Source organism: Protopterus annectens, chromosome 7.part0 (assembly GCF_019279795.1).
Source record: "Protopterus annectens isolate FY-2018-M chromosome 7.part0, PAN1.0, whole genome shotgun sequence".
Taxonomy (NCBI): domain Eukaryota; kingdom Metazoa; phylum Chordata; order Ceratodontiformes; family Protopteridae; genus Protopterus; species Protopterus annectens.
Window position 1 is genome coordinate 175,024,090 of NC_056739.1, and position 21,007 is coordinate 175,045,096.

Here is a 21,007-nt window from a genome sequence, read left to right on the forward strand (position 1 = left end):
TAGAAGTAGGAAAGTTTCTGATCAGTGTCAGGACACCAGTTATAGGTGTCCAGTCTGTACAAGTGCATGCAAGAAGCTGTCTAGATATCTGTTCATAATTCACCTAGATGTAATAACATGAGACAGATGTCCTGCTGGTTTGGCTTTCCAGATCCACTAAACTCAACAGTGGGCACCTACTGCGCATCTCCTGTGGCATTATCAGGTCAATAATTTGGGCCACAGTCCAACTTGCTGAACCTAGTTCTGGTTGGATCAATCTTTGTTAGCAAGGAGATTGATTTGTGAATGTCCCTTGTTATCTGAGTAGATGTACTTGGTGAGTACTGCAAGACAACAGATATTACCTCATGACTGAGCTCCTGTGTTATCCATGAAGTGAACTTAGCTGTCACTTAAAATGAGTGGTGGTGGTTTAAAGTAGGTACACCTAGGTTCTGTGAGGTTCCTGAACTGGAAACTCTATGTCCTAAAGTACGTCCTTTACATATAAAAGCATGGTGGTGATAAGGTAATGCATGTTTTGTGCAATCCATATGCACAGTAGGTTGTAACCACGGATTTGAACTTCATGGGGTAAAATGGAAAGTTTCAGAGAAGTTTCTCATGTTCCACAGATATTGGGAGTATATGTTGTTGACAAAGACTTAATCTCAGGTGCTTTGATAGCAGTAGTCTTAGCAATGACATGCACCCTTTTAAGATTTTTTTTCTTTTGGTTCCCACATTATGAGAGGAGGAACTGAATTTGTAGTGTACGATACAGGGTGTAGGTGGGCTAGGATGCCATGGCAGGTAAAATCATCCATTTTGTGATGATAGGTCCCAAAGAGGTATGATTATAGCTTAGAAATTCAGTTTGTTGCCTCATAACACACAAGTTGCTTACAAGTTTAGTGATACAACAAAGACACCAGGAGTCAATCTAAAAAGTTATTACTGTATGTAGTTGCTTATGTCCTGCAATGCTGCAAGCCTTGAGTAAAGTTAGGGTGCATTGTGAGAAGATGAACAGTGTAACAACAAACATCCAACTGCAAGAAAACCAAGGTTTACTGGAAGTTCTCATACACAAACTTACACAGGCTTCAAGGCCACAGATTTTCATCCAGTGCAATTAAAGTATTATTTTTTTTAAGAAATCTGTTTGCAACCTAATTTTACTTATTACTTCAATTGTAAGCTTTGATGCACATTTAAAAAGGAGGTGTGACTGCCTAGACACCCTTTGTAGATTTCACTGCTTATACTGAAACTGATGCTGTTTTTTTCAGATTCTGTGATATGTTGCCATTGAAAGCTCCTAATGCAAGTATTATATTCTCTGAGCATTATTACAATTAAAAAAAAATAAATAGGTTTGATGTTCTGTGAGACATGTTGTAGTGTCTTTCTGTGCTAGCAATGTATCAGTATATCTAAATGTATACAACTCTTTTTTTTTCTAGTGACACAGGAACGGTAACTCCAGAAAAATGCTTGTTTGGAATCATGCTAAATTTATCGAGTTTATTAGGTAAGGCTGCTGTGCATTTATCATTAATACAGAAGGCAGTCAGGTAAATAACATAAAACTGTCTGAGATACTTAGAAGAAATGTTACAGTAATTTTACAGTAATTTTCCTTCCGTCTTCTGGTCACTGTTGGCATAGCTGCATTAGGAAGGCTACATTAGCTACATTAGGAAGATTGTTACCCAGATATCTTGCATTCTAGATTAAAAAAAAAAAAAGCAGCAGAAATAATTGTGATTGTTGCTTTTAATATTCAACCTTTTTTGTTTGTGTGCACGTGTACATGTGTGTTTGTGTGTGTGTGTGTGTGTGTGTGTGTATCTGTCTATCAAGCTGTGTGTGTGTGTGTGTGTGTGTGTGTGTGTGTGTGTGTGTGTGTGTGTGTGTGTGTGTGTGTGTGTGTGTGTGTGTATATCTGTCTGTCTATCCAGCTATGTGTGTATGTGTGTGTGTGTGTGTGTGTGTATGTGTGTGTGTTGGGGAGAAGTAATCAGATCATAACAATAAACAGCAGGAATAGGATGAAGGGGTGATGGGATACTTTGTATTTACATAACAGTACTGTGTTCTTAGAAATAAATTAATGGAAATGAGTCATTTCCATTGTTTGGCTGTTTGTCATTAATTATAGCAGACTCGTTTGTAAATGGTGTCTCCTCAGTATTATCTTAATGTTTTCTAGTTACCCCAAAAGTAGTGCATAACTCAATCAGATAATGGAAAGCTAATTTTGCGTGCTTTATGTCACTGGAATAAGTGTGCTACTAGATGCAGTAGTCAGGTTGTAGAGTCAATTGTTAATCTACCAAGACTTCCCCTAATCCTAACTAAACTTAGAAACAACAGTTCCATATGCGATTATCAGTAATATCGGGCTAGGTAAAAGCACTTTGTGACCAGCCAATAGACAAAGGCAGGAAATGTTCCAGAACGTGTCTGTAGACCAGTTGCAAGGGCACTTTCTTCTGAGCCATTACCATGTTGGAAAGCAATATAACGTAAAGCAGTTCAGCGTGCCTTTTCAGGATCCATTAGTTCCTACAGTAGGACTTAAGGAGTGATCTGTGCGTGTCTTATGGGATAGTGATCTTGTCTAGACAGTGACATTGTGATTGTTTTATGCTCTTTAATGCAGTTCAGACAGAATATCACTGACCTTTTGCTTAACTGCAAAATGGTTATAGAAAAGCTGGCTTTTGGTTTGTCAAGATTTAGTTTTAGTTGTACTGTTATCCTCATATACCATGCACCTGAACGTTCTTTAGCAAAACTACATTTATAAAATGGAGTCTAATTTCTAAAATTAACAAAAAAAAATGTTAACCAGGACAATTCGAAGCACCTGCATCCCAGATGCGATGTGATGGAAGTATATGAGTGCTGATGGAAACACTCCATTGTCTTATCTGCTGACCCACCTACAGTAGACTGTTAGCCCAACATAACGTTTTTTGCCAGTATTACCTGCTTGTTGAACATTCCATCTGCTTTTCATATGCCACAGTTCCTCCAGGTCAAGGAACCATTAGGATATTTATTTATTGCTTTTGTTTACTGAAAAAATCTGACTGGGCACATGGCCCATTTTCAGCAGAGGCCCAGGGAGAAAGGATCCAATATACAAGCAACAGTAATAGAGAGTGACACTACATTTGAAAGGCAATAATATACAACAGCCTTTACCACATTTTTTCAGAAGAGAGATAACTGCATTTCAGATCTAATAAAGTTAATAGACAGCCATATTTTTGCTATTTTTCAACAGAAAGCATTATATTAGCCCATCTTAGATTCATTAAAAATGAATGCATAATTATTTTAAAACTTGTTCTTTTAGGAACCACATTTGACTTCCTGGTCAAAGGTGTGAATTTACTAGCTTTTCAGGCGCAGTGTCTATGGTTATATATATTACTCTGCTTCTAAACTTTATAACTTGTACCTGGTTTTACTCAGTCCTCCTTACAGAAACAACTTGTCCTGGCCTCTTTACTGTGTTTACTTTTAGTGGGGAAAATATAATCATAGCAATACATGCAAGTGTCAAGGCGATTTATAAAAGTGATTTTCTTCTACACAGTATATAACAAGTCATGTGATACATAACGCATTTCTGGCCCATTGTATAAGATGGTGTAGAAGACCATCTCTTAAAACTCAGTACTGGATTAGTCAGTGTGCGTAAAGCTTCTCCTTACAAACACTAGAAGCTTATGTAATAAAATAACTATGCTTCAGGTATGGCTTTTCACTGTAAATATACTTACCCTTGCAGTGCCAGAAACATGACCTAGGTCATATATACAGCTAGGATTTTCTGTATATAGAAAATATCTCAATGGTAAAATGTCATATGGAGTCGCCAAAAATGTAAACATTGTATATAAATAAAAAAAAGTGGATGAGGTCTAGCTACCCCAATTTCATATCAGAGAAGTAATTAAGTTACTGTTTCATTATGGCCAAAAGACATTTAAAATCAGATATACCTGTATGAAACATGATGAAGCTGAAAAAAGTCTAAGCACTATCCTTACCTCGTTTGGAAAAGAACCTGCCAAACTTGAACTGCTAGGAGATTTCGATCTTCCCTGGAATAACCAACAGTGCAGCGAAAGCACAAATAATCCTTTATATGTGGACTACAGCAATAATTCATCAATGCTCTTAGGGGCTGTTATAATAAACCAGACAGCAACATAGCCTCCAATCCCAGGTCATATTTTCAGTAACTGTACACTATCAGGCATTCTTAACTGACCACCTGCCAAGTTCTGCCAAGCTCACTTGAGGCTCTCATTAAAATGGAGAACATTGATATCTGTGCAGTGACTGAGACCTGGTTCAAGGCTCCAGAGAGCACCCCCTGCACTACCAGGCTATAAATCATACCACACTTTTCGGCAATGTAAACTGGACCAGAACACCAAAGGCAGAAGTGTGTCCATGTTCATTAAGGATATCCACACCTCCAGGCTAGTTGCTCAGCATAATGCAGCTGAGGTTATCCAAGTGCAACTAACTCTGGGAAAAACTGTAATCCAAATTGTAGCTTGCTACAGATCACCCACCATGCCCCAGGATTCCCACTCCTCTTTTCTTGATGTACTGGAAGATATTAGGGTTCAACAAAACACCCTAATAATGGGTGATTTCAACTACCCCACCATTAACTGGGAAAACTACTCATGTGCCAACTCCTTCACTCAACGCTTCCTGGAATTCATAAACTCCAATGCCCTGGATCAACTTATCCACACCCCCACCAGGGGCAACAATATCCTAGATCTAGTCATTACCAACATGAGTGACAGGTGTTCTACACATGAAGTCAACGCCTCACTGGTCCGATCCAACCATAAACTAATTAGCCTAGATATCCACATCCTGCCCTCACCCCCCATTAAGGAAACCATGGTAAAACATTTCTCCAAAGCCAACTTCATGCTTCTTAAGACAGAAGTGGTGAACTTCATGACACCCATGCAGATGGACAATACAGTTACGACTACTGACTCCTACACAATTGCACTTTATAAGCACTTACATGAGTGCATGGATCGTACTATCCCAAACAGAACCAAGACACTATCCTCTAAAAAAAGGAAGCCAATCTGGTGGTCCCCTGCCATAAACAAACTGTACAACAGAAGGAAGAAACTGTTGCAAAAGAGAGCAAAATCCCATGAGTAGAGGAGCTACCTGGTTAGCCTCAGTAAGAAGTTGCGATCCCTGATAAAATCCCCCAAAGCTAGTTACGAAAACAAAATCACCACTGATTTTAAAGACAACCACAAAGCATTCTACAGCTATGTCAAGAATCTCAATGGCAACACTCAGATCTGCCCTGAGTTACAGCACAATGGCACTAAATATACAAACCCAACTGATATTGCCATCATCCTGGCAGATAGGTTCATTGCTAACTTTACCCCCCCTCTCACCCCGTAAAGAGTCCGTCTCTATACCAGAAGAATGCAAAGTTCCTGTAATCACAGCTGCACAGGTAAAAACCACACTCTGTAAAGCCAAGAACACAGCATCCATGGGACCAGACAACATCCCAGGCTGCGTTCTACACGAACTACAGAACGAACTGGCACCCCACCTAAGTACCATGTTCAATCATAGCCTCACCTCAGGCTTTGTGCCTGCTATATGGCGCACAGCGACGGTTATCCCACTCCACAAGGGGGGAGCCACCACGGACCCCAGGAACTACCGCCCCATTAGCCTGACGAGCCTGGTCTGCAAGGCCATGGAACGTATCATCATGGAACTTATAAACAAAGACATTGGTAATCTCCAAATTCTGGACCCCACCCAGTTCGGGTTTGTAAAAGGAAGATCATGTCTCCTAAACCTGATAGACTTCTTTGAAGGAGTCAACAAAGCCGTAGACAAGGGTAAGGTGGTTCACACAGCATATCTAGATCTTGCCAAGGCTTTTGACACCATCCCCCACTCTGGAATTATAGATAAACTCACTAAACTAGGTATAAATCCCTATGTCACAAGATGGGTCGACAACTGGCTCACTGACAGAACCCACACTGTGAAAGTAGCAGACTCCAAATCCGATTTCAGACCAGTGACAAGTGGAGTACCACAGGTTTCAGTCCTGGGTTCTCTCCTGTTTGGTATCTACTTCTCTGAAGTATAGGCTAACACAGAAGGTCTTTGGCTAACGAAGTTTGCAGATGACTGCAAACTAGGAGCCATAATCGAAACTCCTAATGATGTGGACATCCTACAAAAGGGTCTCACTGAGACAGATGCCTGGTGTCAAAGCCATGGCCTCAAGCTCAATGCCAAAAAGGGCATTGTCATCCCCTTTGGTAAAAACTCTGTACCCATGAACTACAACATAGGCGGTAGTATACTTAACACCGAAAGAGTGATGAGACCTTGGGACACAGGTGGACAGTAGCCTCTCCTTTGATTATCACATCGCCACAGTAGTCAGGAAATCTTTCTACATAGCAAAATAAGTACAATTTTAATTAAATAGATTCCTATATCTAAGTTTTTTTAAACATAATCCTTAAGGAAAACTTTTAATTTAAACTTGAAGTAGTGTAAGCTTTTAACTCTCTGTATCAGCTTATTTAACTAAGTAGTCAGATATGATACACAGGCCATATGAAACCGCTTTTGTGTGTGTGAAGTTGATGAGAAATTATGCATTTCAATGGGTAGGTGTTCCATTGTGTAAATGGTAAAGTAGTGCAGTGTGGCATCAAGGTATGCCTACTCGTACATGGCACACTGGTGAGAGGGACTGGTTGCATCTACATGACATCTTGTTTCCATTATATGGCACCATATTTTCATTTTGCTGACTACATATTTTTACATGGACAGACAGTAGTGAGCATTTGTAAGCCTTTATAAAAACAGTTTGTAAATCTGTTCATAGTCTAAAGATTGATAGAATGGTATTCACCAAAAGCTCCAAAGGAACATTTTAGGGGGCATTTTTAGGGTTTCTAGAAATATCACTGAAGAGGGCCCTTTTTATGAGCAACTAGATTGGCCAAGAGAAGATGAATAGGCAGTGACTACAAACCCCAGGATACATGTGAGCGGGGTTTTTACAGACATGACAGATCTTATCGGGATGGGGAGTCAAGATGGATAAAAGACAACTATGTAGTCCCTGAATCAGATAAAATGAGTGTGACACAGTTTCATCAGAGTACTTTTCAACTGATTGTGTAGCTCCGGTGGCTGTGTTGAAGTAGCAGTGACATGTTAACATATAATTCAGAAACTGACAAGCCAGTGGAAAATACCTTTGAGTATTATATAGGAGGGGCAGGAATTTGAACTGTGTACTTCACTGATGCATTACAAAGTAGGCAAAGGCGACAGGTTTTCCATAGCAGATATACTCTTCCATGTGACACTTGTAGCTTTAATGATTGCTCTACCTAATATACCAATGAGTCTTCAACATTTGTTTGTTATATTTCCAAGATTTATATATAGATAGTGTCAGAATGTAAACACTGCCACTAAAGGGGCAGTAGATGTGGTGAGGATGTCTTTTGCTTTTTCATAAGATAAGACTATTAGGCCCTTTAGGCCTAGCATTAAGAAACATGATTTAGATGTAAGTTGTGGGATGTCTACCAATGCTTTTGCTAAAAAAAGAGCTCTATTATAAGTTCATATGTTGCTATTAGGTGATAGAAGAGTTAAGCCTTTTGAAGTGTAGCGAATGCAGTCCTGCTAGAATAACCAACTAGTTACGTCCTCTTTCTATAAGGGATAGCGAAATTTGTGGTTTATCATCCATTAGCGTAAGTTAGAGCTGAAGATAGTGAGGGACATGCTTTGCTTCACAGCTGTTTTTTTTTTCTTTCAGTTGAATAAGCCAGCTTTGAACCCTGGCCATTCCATCTCTAGAATGGCACCGTTATTTTCATTAACTTACTATTAGCAGTGCAATGCATGGTTTTACATTTTCTGTGGTATAATTTGCAGGCAGAATTGATAATAAGCTCTTATTGTGAAAGGTCAAGTGTCAAATTAGATTAAATGCTTGCATTGCTTTGTATCTAAATTAAATGCTTTCTTTAAAGACAGAATTAAAAGCTAGGAGTTTGCAATCACTTAAAATAGAAAGTACATGTCTTGCAATGTGACTGGTTGCACATTACATATTTTTCCAATTGTGCTGTTTAAGAACTATGTTCACATGATTCTAGATTTTATATCAGAAGTTTTTATGAATGATAGCTTACATTTTTAATAAAATTAGTCAAGGACCACAGTGATAATACCCCATTCTCTTTAACAATACACTTAGTCAAAAACTAGGTTCTGAAAGTATTGGCCATTTCTATCACTGAAAAGTTTATGCAAAGAATATCTTCAGCACCAGCCCTGCAGATACCACACTTTTGGACAGAACATTATTTACCATTAAAAACTACAACATTGCTACACTCAGACGTATTCTTACTAGACTGAAATGGTGTGGAAGGAGCCTGGCTCTGTGGTATACAGATATAAAGCTCTGACTATGACCCAGCCAGTCTGAGTTTGATTAGTAGCTAAGGTGCTACAGGACCCAGGAAAGGGACAGCAGGAGTGAGTGACGGATGCTGGTTTTTCACCCATTCTGAGGGAATGTGGGGATCTAACTAACTGCAGTGGGAAACACGTATTATAGGTAGCAGTAGTTAAAACATGTGCCTGTCCCTGCCAGGTAAAGTATGTGGTAGCCTTCGTACAGTAAGTATGGGAAATGCACACCCTTGGGGAAAGCAGTGTGCACCCTCACATCTGTAAACATGCATATAGCTACCAAAGTATACATGAGAGAAACACCATGCCTAAGGGAAGGTTTGTCATGAGAGACAATCAACCCACTAGAGAAAGCATGGTTTGGTTTACTCCTAGAGGGCTGATTTTTGGCAGGCAGTGAGGGTAAAAAGATTTAACAAAAAGACTTGGAATGCCACCAGATTTTATTTATAATATTCCATTCCATTTGTTTACTGCCTAATCACTACCCATACTAATGAAAATGAATTTAAGAGAAGGCTTGTAAGGATACCGAGCTGATTGGCAAAAGTACTAGATTGGTGTATCAGCACCTTGTACAGTATGTAAATTATCAGCAAAGCTTATCAAAATGTGAACATGGCTTTAGGCCTGGATATAGGGGTCAATACAGCACTAGATGAACATGCAGTGTATGGCTTATCTGCTCTTGACAAAGGGCTTTACATAGCAGTTGTATATTTGGATTTCTCAGAGGGGTTCAATAATGTTAACCATTTGGGCTTTAGGCCTGGATAGAGGTGTTAATATAACACTAAATGAACATGCAGTGTATGGCGTATCTGCTCTTGACAAAGGGCTTTACATAGCAGTTGTATATTTGGATTACTCAGAGGGGTTCAATAATGTTAACCATTTGCTGTAATAAAAATGCCTGAAAGAGACTGTGGTCAGTGACATGGCACTAAACTGGTTCCAGAGTTATTTACATGCCACTGACATGGCACTAAACTGGTTCCAGAGTTATTTACATGCCACTGACATGGCACTAAACTGGTTCCAGAGTTATTTACATGCCACTGACATGGCGCTTAATTGGTTCCAGAGTTATTTACTTGCCAGTGACATGGCACTAGGGTTCCAGAGTATTTACATGTTACTGACATGGCACTAAACTGGTTCCAGAGTTATTTACATGCCACTGACATGGCACTAAACTGGTTCCAGCATTATTTACTTGTCAGCGACATGGCGCTAAACTGGTTCCAGAGTTATTTGCATGCCACTGACATGGCACTAAACTGGTCCCAGAGTTATTTACATGCCACTGACATGGCACTAAACTGGTTCCAGAATTATTTACATGCCAGTGACATGGCACTAAACTGGTTCCAGAGTTATTTACTTGCCAGTGACATGGCACTAAACTGGTTTCAGAGTTATTTACATGCCAGTGACATGGCACTAAACTGGTTCCAGAGTTATTTACATGCACTTCCTGACTCTACTGCATGGAAACAAAGATGATCAGTCTTATGTCATATAACATCTGGCATATCTCAGGGATCTGGCTATTGCTTTCACTACTCCTACTCATGCTATTCGTTAATGATACAATGCAATGTACTGGTGATGCTGCGTTAGTGCAATATGCCAATGATAATACCTAATGCAGCAGTGCAGCTAACATAAAACCAGGGTCATATTAATGTCACAAATTCATTCCCTCAGACACTGACTTAACGTCTCTAATCTAGTGTTAAATAAAAAAGACACACCACAGTGAAACATAATATTGACCCTTGGTGCCTATTCTATACGTGTCTGCTTACGTATGGGAGGTATTGAGTTGGAAATCCTGAGGCTTAATTACAGACTGTAAGTTAAATGTCCAGGAACATGTTATACTCTCATGGTCTTTGGTATATATACCCCCAAATTGTCCCAGTGTCTTGCCCAGTCACGGCTGTGCCACATAAAGAAAGACTGAAGTGTTTGCATGAGAAGTAAGGGTATCTGTCATCCCTAAAAGAGCTTTTGACTCACTTGAATTAACTCTCTTGACAAAAAATAATGCAATGCAGAAATATCTTTGCTTACCATGCAAACACTTTACTAATTCCTTTATCTGAAAAGATTGCATAAATATTTTTGTTTACCATGCAAACATATCATTACTTGAACTGCAATATTCATTTAATAAGCATGCTCATAGCAGGCAGAGGCAGCACCTTTCTGAGTTTCCCATGTTTCTCCATAGCTTACCTCCCTTCCCTCCACTAGTCTCTTTTTCACCTTCTTCATACTCTTTTTGTTTTTATGGAACGTGACTGTACATGAACATTTTTCTAAGGCTTCTACACTCTTTTTATGCTTGCCTCTAAAAGGGCTTGATGGGCATTGATCAGAGCAAGGCCCACAGTGTCTTTGGCTTCACCAACTCTGCCCTCTTCTGCTTCTTCTACAGTTCATAGGTCATATTATTCCTAGAAACATTTTTGTTAGTTTGTATTCATCAAATAAAATGTTCAACAGAAGCTGTAGTGTACTGGGGGGGACCTCTTCATCCTCACAACTCATATATAGTGCTAGCTTGCACAGTAATATGAATGAGAAGATATCTCCTATAGCAGTACATGGTGGCCTTGCACTAACAAAAAGCCCAGCTGGGCTTAAGTAAATACAGAGAGAGAGACAGAAAGAAAGCAAACCATTCTTCAATCAAAACCCTACCAGTAAATACAGCGCAAATACTTCCAAAACATAAACCCAACTGTTATTTAAAATGATTGCACTGAAATCCAACAGCTTAAGCCAAGAAAAAAATGCTGATATCATCCTTTTAGTAAAACAAAAATCAGTAAAACAGGAGTCCGGTAACTGCATTTAAACTGAAGCCAAGGGAAAGCTTTTCTCCCTTTAGTACACTCCTGATCCACAGTCACTTATTTGTCTGTTCTCTTACTGTCTCTTTCTATATTGCCCATAGAGTCCTGCTTCCTTTTAGTACCCACCTAAGTTACCGTATCTTCATATTCTGCCTCACCTGGCCCTCAATGTACATTTACCAATATCTGTATCCTTTTTAATGCACCTCTAATTTTGTTACACCTAGCTACGGTTTTGTTTTCATCATCTCCACTACCCTGCCTTCATTTAGTTGCCCCCGTTTTCTTGTCTTATCTCCTTCCACTTTTAGTGTACCAGGTCTCAGAAAATTGTAGAAACTTATCTCACTAAAGCAGAAACAAATGACTGGATACAAGTTTATTTCTGCCATTATCTCTACCCTGCTTTCATTTACTTGCCCTCGTTTTCTTCTTTCCCCCTTCCTGTTTCACTGTACAGTTTCTCAAGAAATTGTTTCACTACTCCAGGAAAAAACATAACTATGCTGTCTCAGCAAAGCTTTGCTTTCTAGATACCATTGCATGCTGAAGTATCAGTGCAAATCATTCCTGACCTCTTACAGACAGATAAATTCTATAGTTTTAATGGCATTAGAAATGTACTGGTGGGAATGGCCTACCTTGATGTTAGAAGCAGTAGACAGGCCATATATGTGAGTCTTTACAACAATTTGTCCCTGATAACATCATCTTGTTCTTTCTGTTCATGAATCTGAAGGGCTGTGATATTTGGCCCTCCTTCCACTTCCCTCATCTCATTTCAAGTCTTTGTAGTCTTCTACTGCCACCTTGTGTCAGTACATTGAGGGCACAAACGGTGGACTTCTAGTGAAAAAAACATTCTGTGCTAAACTAAGTGACATCAGTATTTAAAAAAAAAACAAAAAACTAATCCTGGGGATCAGTCCTCTTGCTCACCCATACCCTCACTTCCCCATGACTCTAAATGTGGCGGTAAGAGAATGCCCTCTTACCTTCCGAAGTTCAGCAGTCTCAAACTTTGTACCTAGGCAGTCTTTGATGTTAGCGACCATTAAATGGAACAAAATGGAACTACATCCGTCATGTCCTAAAACAAGTTTCTACCTTAAATTATTTAAGATGCAGCTCAAATAAGATTTTATGGAATCCTGGCTTTGCTCATGCTCATCTTTAGGTTAAAACCTTCTATCCCCTTGCATTGACTCCCTCCCACGTCACTCCCACTTTTCCCCGACTGTACTTTCTTTATAAGTTTTCCACACTAAAGTCTCCTATCTTCCACCACTTTTAAATACCCTTTCTAATCTATCTTATATAGTGTCATTTTCTTTCTCTCTAATCTCTGACTGTCTAATAAACCCAGTTTCCTTGTATTTTCTCCTTCTAGCCACCTCTTCAGTTTTCTCATTAAATACATTCATCATCTCAGTCCTACATATCGCTCTCTTAAATGGTATACCCTGTGTAATGTAGCCTTACTTTTATCATATATTATGCTGATCCGATGTTGTCAATTTTAATTCGTTCCTGCACTTGTGGGTTCTGGATCTGACCTTAGATCCGACTCATCCACTTTCCAAGCTGAAGATTCGAAGCTCAAGCTCCTCTTCTCTCTCCCATAATGCCTCATTCCCCCAGATTACCTTAGATCTTGTTTGCCGCTCCTACTAAAAACATTAAGGTTGTGTCACTAGAGCTCCTTCCAATTAATTAGTTGATATTTTTTTCGTAAGTCGGCTTTTAGCTGTTTCTATTTCTGATTCTTATTGTCTTCTCTCTCTCTCTCCACTTGTAGTTTTTTTGGTTTTAAAAGTAAAAAAAAAAGTAGGATTAGTTTACACTTCCTTTCCTGCATGTTTGCTTCTGTACAGTCTTTTCTTCTGTCCCTCTTCTTTTTCTAGGTCTCTATCTGGGTGGCTTTGTCATGGCTGAAAAATGTGACAAACCTTTGGGTTTCAAAAAGTGCACTTCCCGTGGGCACAAGATTATGTTACTTGATACCTACAGGGAGTGTGTCTACTGTTTAGGCCCAGCTCATTTAGATAGTTAATGCTGCGTGTATGAGGGGTTTAATCCATGGGCACTGGCAGATCGCAGGAACAAGCCGGTGCTTAAGGGGTTGCTTCCTTCTTCTGCTGCTCCTGTTCAACTATCTACTTCAGGGGCTCAAACCCCTACTAAGAAGCACAAGGAGGCCAGAGACCAGAGAAAATGTTCCCCTGAAAGGTCCTCCTCTGAGCCACCAAAAAAGATGCCCAAAACATCAGATCTAAGGTCTTCAGATTTGACTATCCTGGGTTCTTTCCCTTCGGTTACCCATTGCTGCCTCAGAGCTAGGTGTATTGGCACAGACGTTTCCCTGCTTGGAGATCTCCCCCAAAAGAGTGTCCAGGCCACCTTCACCATCCTCCTCCATCAGGTCATCCTAGAGCTTATCTGAGCGTGAGGTAGATAGACTAGTGAAGAAATTTCTGAAGGCATGGATCCCTTCTGGATCTGTGAGCAGACATTCTCTTTTCTGTCCTGTGGCTTCTTCTCCAGTCTAGCCTCCTGCTTCAGAGTTGTCAGATCCAATGGTCCCGAGAACCGAGATGTCAGATCCGCAGTAGTGGTTATTACTTCCAGTCTGACCACCTTCTTGACTCACTTAGCTTCGAAGGCATTGGGGCTCAGTGTATCTCAAACTCGAAGCTTAGATGTTGGATCCAGGGGGTTTGCTTCTACTATGAAGTTTTAAGAGTTGTCACTTCACCTCAGAGCCTCAGTGTTCGACAGCTCATCTCCAACTCCCTCCTCAGAGTGGAGAATTGTGGGGGCTCTGGAGAAATCTGCTCTGACAGGTTTGGCTCTGGAGAGGTGGCTGTCAGGTCTACATAGCCTGTCTATTTTTGAGGTGGTGGAGAGGGTCCTGTCCCATCCTATGGGACTCCTGGTTCTCCTTCCATCGGATCCAGTCCCTACCTCCATGGAGTCTGTGCCTGAGACCTCTCATCTACCACTGAGACAGCCTGTGTTTGAAAGCCTTTAATCTTTCCCAACTGTGGAACCCCAGATTTCTTCTGATACCTCCCTAGAACATTCCATGGGGAGGTCCCTTAGAAGAAGAAGTGTAAAAGGAGACACTTGGATTCCTTGCAGGAATCTGTCACTACTGACACTCACTTCGAGGAAGGTGAGGGGTCCCCTAGATCTCCACCCGACAATGTCTCTTTTGCAGACATTTTAGAGATTCTCTGTCAGAGGGGTAGGTGGTCCTCCCAAAACCATAACCCAGAGGAGACAGTGCTTTTGGAGGCTTTTGGCACTGACATATCTACATCCTGGATGTCTCCCCCTGGCAGATCCTCTTATTGACTTAGTTTCTTCCAGGGTATGGAAGGACCCAGACACCATAGAGCTCATACTCAAGTGGGCTGACAAGATCTTAAGCACTTCCTTGCACAAACTCACTGGACTAAAGGGATCCCAGTAGATGCCATGGTTGTCACAGCAACCACCAAAAGGGAGCTAGTTCAGGAGGCTTCCTTTGTCCATCCCCCTAACTGGGAGTCTAGGGCTTTGGACATGTTCAGAAAAAAAGTTTATGCTTCGTCCACCTTTGTCTTGTGAGTGTTAAACTATTTGTCCCACTTTACCAGGCAACAAAGTAACTTAATCAACGAACTTTCTCAGTACCAGAGTCCACATCTGATGAGGAGTGCAAAGCTTTCTCCTCCAGAATGGCTATTCTTTAATCTATATCCACTTCATCTATGAAGTTAGTTTCCCATGCTGTGGAATGCACCTCAAGGGCAGCTGGTTCAGGCACTGCCATTAGGCGTCATACCTGGATGCAGTTGTGTGACTTCACAGAACCCTTCAAGGTGTCATTTGTCAGTGCACCTTTTGATGGCTCATCATTGTTTGGCCCCACAGTTCGAGACATACACTTCCAGAGCGAGAAGGATGGAAAGACCTTGTCTGCATTTGGATCTGGTTTTCTACACCACAAAGATCCTTCTTCAGGAATCAGCATGGGGGTAAAAACTGTGGTTCAGGTAATTTCAAGGTTCTTTTCAGGAAGCTCAGTGAGAATTTTCCTCTAGAGGCAGAGGGGGAGATTCCTTTTGTGGACAGACCCTTGCAGCTCCCCTGAAGGGTCGCCCTGCTGCCCTTCTGTGGAGGCAGTCGGGGGCGCTTATCCTTGCATCCAGAAGTCTGGATAGCCATCACAAATGACCGATGGGTACAAAGGATCATAACCAGAGGATACTCTATTCCCTTTTTAACTCTTTCCAAAACAAAGAATCACCTCCCAGATGTACCACCTAATCAAAAGGAGGCAACAGTGGTAGAAATTACAAAGCTGCTTCAAAAAAGAGTCATCCAGGTGGTCCCTCCCAATGAAGTCGGATCAGGCCTTTACTCAAGGTTCTTTTTAATATCAAAAAAGACAGGGGATCTAATGACAATTTTGGACAGAACATCTCTGAAGAAGAAGGTGAAGAACTCAAAGTTCAGGATGGTCACAGTCCAAGCAATCCTACCTTTTCTGAATATGGATTATTGGATGTGCTCAATAAACATGAAGGATGCAAACTGTTATACCAAGATGAACAGGCACACCAGACGGTATCAGGCTGGGGGCCAGTCATTATCAGTTCCAGCTGCTGATGTTTGGTTTCACTACAGCCCCCTGGGAGTTTAGCAAATGTATAGAAAAATGTATAGCAGTAGTTGCAGCTCATCTCAGACTGCAGGGATTCCATGTCTTTTGTTATCTGGATGACTAGCTCCTAACCGCTTCGACCAGGCATCTACTTATTCAAGCCAGGGACTACCTGTTACAGCTTGCTACCATTCTAGGCATAACAGTCAAAATGCAAAAGTCACTACTGATGTCGGTTCAACTGATAGACTTAATCAGGGCACGTTTAGACTGACCAAAACCATGGATTACCTATCGCCAGACAGAGTGCCAACCCTCAGGCGCCATGTGTCCCAGATTCTAGCCATGCTCAATCCTCTGGCAAAATTGGTGCTCAGGGCATTGGGCTCAATGGCTGTTACAGTAACCCTGTTACTGACCTCATGGTTACACATGTGAATACTACAGTGGATGTTGTCAGTCCAATGGTCTTTACACGGTCACACACTGAATCATCTGATTGGGCTATCAGGTATATGCAAGGACTCTCTCCTATGGTGGCCACACTTCTCAGAAGTAACCTAAGGCCGTCTCTTTTTTCACCCTCCGCCAAACGCCACACTGAACATAGATAACTCCCAGACAGGGGGGGGCATTTTCTGGGACTGACTGTCCAAGGCACGTGGACTTTTCAGGAGACCAATTTGCATATAAACATCCTAGAGATGAGAGCAGATCTTCTAGCATTAAAAGCAGTGCACAGCTTTCTCCCTCTGGGAACTATTGCGATCAACACAGACAATATGTCCATAGTGTGGTACATCAACAAGCAATGAGGAACCAGATCTTACCCACTGTGACAAGAAGCAATGAAAGGGTGGCAATGGGTAATCTCTAGAACCACCTTCTAACTGCATGCATATTCCGGAGAATTCCAACATTCTTTCAAACTGGCTCAGCAGAGTTTTACTGATGCCTCACAAGGGGTCACTAAATCAGTCAGTGGCAAACATGATAGTCCTTAAATGGGGTCAGCTTTGCTGCGATCTCTTTGCATCCCCTCTCAACAACAAATGCAGAAGGTTCTTTCCCTTGATTCCCCCCTCAGGGACAGTCACCAAGAGATGCTCTAGTCTATGCTTGGCTCCCCAGTCTACTTTATGCATTTTCTCCATTACCTCTGATTCCTAAATTTCTTCAGAAAGCACAACAGTTGAATAGCAAAGTAATCTTCATTGCTCCTTTTTGGCCTTGCCAAATCTGGTTCACCTTCCTTTGGTCTCACCTGACTTGCCTTCCTTGGACACTGGAAATTTTGCCAGATCAACTTTCCCACCCCTCAGGACAAACTCACCCGGATCTTCAAGGCCTAAAACTGACCATCCAAGCTTTCATCCCCAGTCCAAAAAAATTCTGATTTCTTCCAACAAGGTATCAACCAGAAGATGTACAAGAGCAAATGGAAGAGATTCTCAATTTGGGCTCAACAGAAGTTTATTGACCCCTTTATGGCTCTTGTTCCAGTAGTATTGGATTTTCTGGCCTTTCTTTTCCAAAATAGAGCCAGTTATTTTTGGTTAAAGTTCAATTGGCAGCTATTTCAAATGTTCATGTTGGAGAGAATTCTGCCTCTCTAGCATTGTCAAAACTATATAAGGCCTTTCTCAAATTGACAACATCAGATAAAGACGTTATGTTCTTACCATAACATTCCATCTGTGTTGTCTATTTTCATTCTTTCTCCCCTTTCCCGCCCTCTTCCCCTTGTCCAAAATTCTATAATCCCTAGCGAGAGACTTGGAGGAACCATAGTTGTTTTTTTTTGAGCTCCTAAAATATTTTTCTCTCTCTTTTTCAGTCCTGTCTAATGAGCTTATCATAATTTAAAGATCTGATGTTGTTAATCTTCGTTCATTCCTTATGGATGGGTTATCAATTCCATCCTCGGAACCAAGCCAGCCATATACCAAGCTCGCATCAGCCAAAAAACTCTCAAGCTAAGATCCTACCCAGAATGCTCTGCTCCCTGTTACCTCAGATCACATTTGCTATGTTGCTGTACAGCTATGTCAAGCCACTCTCTCTCAGCTAAGTGAATAATTTTTGAAAGTTTCTATATTGTTAGTGCTTTAAAAGTTTTCAGTCAGTTACTATTTCTCTACTCCTACCCTGTCGTATCTTTAAGACTCTTTCCCTATAATTTCTTTTCCTTTATTACCCTTTTTTCTTACCTTTGAGGTAATTCTTCATTACCATCATTGGTAATCCTTTCTTTCCCTCTTCTTACCCTTTTGGGTAGTCTCCTTAACTCTTTTGTACTGTCACTTTTCTCCACATCATTATGTCAGACAAGAAAAGTAGTGTTGGTTTCAAACAGTGTAAGGATTGTGGCCATAAGTTACCACTTTCCGATGGCCATGACTTATGCGTCTATTGTTTGAATGTCTCCCACATTTTGGTGGATCCCTCGTGTGGGATTTGTAGAATTTTTTCGGCCAGGACTCTCAATGAAAGAAAGAACAAGTTAATCTTGAAAGGCCTCCTTAAAACTCCTTTCTGTGAGGCTGTCTCTGGGTTGGAGGGCTCACCCCCTCCTGCTAAATCCTGTAAGAGGTGTTCTTCTTCCTCCTCAAGGTCGCTCACTTCATCTCCCTCTGGAGATTGTAGGGAGTCGACTCATAAAAAGTTAAAATTTCCAGTCCGACGTTGCCACCTGTGGCCCTTTTGGCTCCAGGCTCAACACCATCCCAGTTGATTCTGGCTCCAGCTATGTCCTCGTTATCACCACTGGCACCGGAGTTTCTGGTGCAGACACTTATGGCTCCAACAGTTTCGTTGCAGCCTTTACCGGCACCTTCTCTGCAAGTACAGTCTCCTTTGGCACTGTTCATATAATCTCCTTTGGCCCCGAGTTTGAAGATACTGTCCTCTACAGTGCAGACACCTTCGGCACTGACATGCTCTTTGGTGCAGTCCCTTTCAGCATCGTCATTACTACCGGTGCAGACACCTTCCTTGACGGCACCGTACTTATCAGTGCAGACATTTGTCTTTACGGTGCAGACACCTTTGACTTCTATGGCGCTGCCTTCATCGGCACAGATTACCTCAACACTATTCTCCTCGGTGGGGACACCCTCGGTTCCAGGCTCTGTACCACTCAAACTAGCAAGGACCAATTATTCTCCTTCTTTGGATCCATATGTTGGCAGCCAATACAGCCCTTTTCTAGAAAGGCCAGAATCACCTTCAGGTTTCTGTATGAGGTCAACCAGGAGCCTCTCTGAACAAGCTGTGTTGCGGCTTGTTGACCAGTTGCTTGTAGCCAGGGGTCTTTCTCAACCTTCTAAAGCTACCGTCCCTCTTCCAGGTGAATGTATTTCTCCACAGACTCCAACGTACATGCCTCCTTCGACTTCCACGCAAGCATCGAAGCCCCTTCCTCCGACAGCAGCTTCCCTCCATTCGACCCCAGTAGTGGCCCTTACCTTGGAGCCGGAGTCATCCTTGTGGTCCTCGGTGCACTGGGCATCAGGCTCTTCTCAGGCTAGTGGCTGTGGCATGGGGGAGGGCATTCTTGTTTCCATGCCAATTTTTTCTATGGCACCCTCCAGAAAACCTCCCTCCCTCATGCTCCACAGCCCTCTTTAGACTCCTGGTCTGGGGGTTGGCTCGTCGGAGCGGGGTGTGACCCCAGTTTCGAGGTTGTCATGCTCAAAAATGCAAAAAATAAATTCCCACACTGCTGCGGTGAACTGCCTAAAAAACAACAACAGCAAAACAACACCTAAAAAACAACAACAGCAAAACAACAGGTTGTCATGCTCGGTTCCGGGCTCCCATCCCTCTTTCGGTGGTCTGGCCTTCCAGGCCATGGAGAGGGTGCTTGCCTCTGCTGGCAAACCCCCCCATATCGGAGTCCTGTCCCCCCTCTGTGCCGCAACTGTCACAAGTCACAACCACCGGGCACTGGGCACAAGGGCCTCAGGTTTCTCCCCCTCAGGAGACCTGCTCTTTGCAGTCTTGCCCAGAACTCCCCACTGAGGAAGTACCGCGCAAGGTTTCATGCAGGAGGAAGCACATAGACTCCACTGAGGAGTCTTTGACTGAAGATACAGACTTTGATGACGGGGAAGGGGTCCCCACGGTCACCCTCTGATGAGGTGTCCTTTGGTGACATCCTCGAGATCCTAAGACAGAGGGGTGACTGGAAGTCTTCCAATCCTTCCTCAGAGGAATCTGTATTCCTGCAGGCCATTCATGCCCAGCGCTCTACCTCCTGGGTTACCCCGCCGGATGATGAGCTTGTCCAGCTCATCATCCAGAGTGCATGGAAGGCTCCTGACACCCTGGAAGCTATACCGCAGAGGCCTGACAAGATCTTATCTCCCCCAGTTGAGCATTCCCATTGGTCTAAAGGTCATCCAGTAGATGCCATGGTGGTGGAGGCTGCAACCAAGAAAGATTTGGCAGAAGAGAGCCAGACTGTCCAGCCGCCCAACAAGGAATCCTGGGTGATAGACAGACTCGGGAAATGTGAGTTTGCTTCATTGACCTTTGCTGTAAGGTCCTTGAACTATTTGGCACACTTTACAAGGCTCCAGAGGGATCTTATCAACCAACTCTCTGAAACCTTGGCAGGAGCTGTCTCTGATGAGGTCCATGACAATGTAGCTTCTCAGATCGCCACCCTAGAATCCAAATCCAATTCTTCCATGCATCTTATTTCACACGCAAAGGAAGGAGCAGCTCGAGCGGCATGTCAGGTATAGTTACGAGATGACATGCCTGGATGCACGTTTGTGACTTTGCGGACTCCTTTAAGGCTTCCTTTATGAATGCTCCCATCAAGGCTGCATCTTTGTTTGGCCCAAAAGTTAAAGATATGCTGGCAAGATGCGAACAAGATGGCAAGACCCTATCTGCCATTGGTGTCAGACACTCCACTCCTCAATGATTC

The 21,007-nt window shown here is 42.1% G+C and overlaps 1 protein-coding gene and 1 long non-coding RNA gene across 3 annotated transcripts in view; one reads left to right on the top strand and one right to left on the bottom strand.

Annotated features, from left to right (window-relative positions):
- LOC122806331 overlaps positions 1-12,150 on the bottom strand; it is a 116,388-nt gene extending 104,238 nt beyond the window's left edge. Inside the window, exon 1 of the long non-coding RNA XR_006365499.1 lies at positions 12,059-12,150. This is a non-coding gene — a long non-coding RNA (uncharacterized LOC122806331). The remainder of the gene's footprint in view (positions 1-12,058) is intronic.
- The window catches only part of DRAM2 (DNA damage regulated autophagy modulator 2), a 337,805-nt gene that overhangs the window by 199,348 nt on the left and 117,450 nt on the right, over positions 1-21,007 (top strand). For both annotated transcript variants that reach the window (XM_044076654.1, XM_044076653.1), the window contains exon 3: positions 1,449-1,516. In XM_044076654.1, the coding sequence (XP_043932589.1) occupies positions 1,449-1,516 (68 nt within the window). The remainder of the gene's footprint in view (positions 1-1,448; positions 1,517-21,007) is intronic.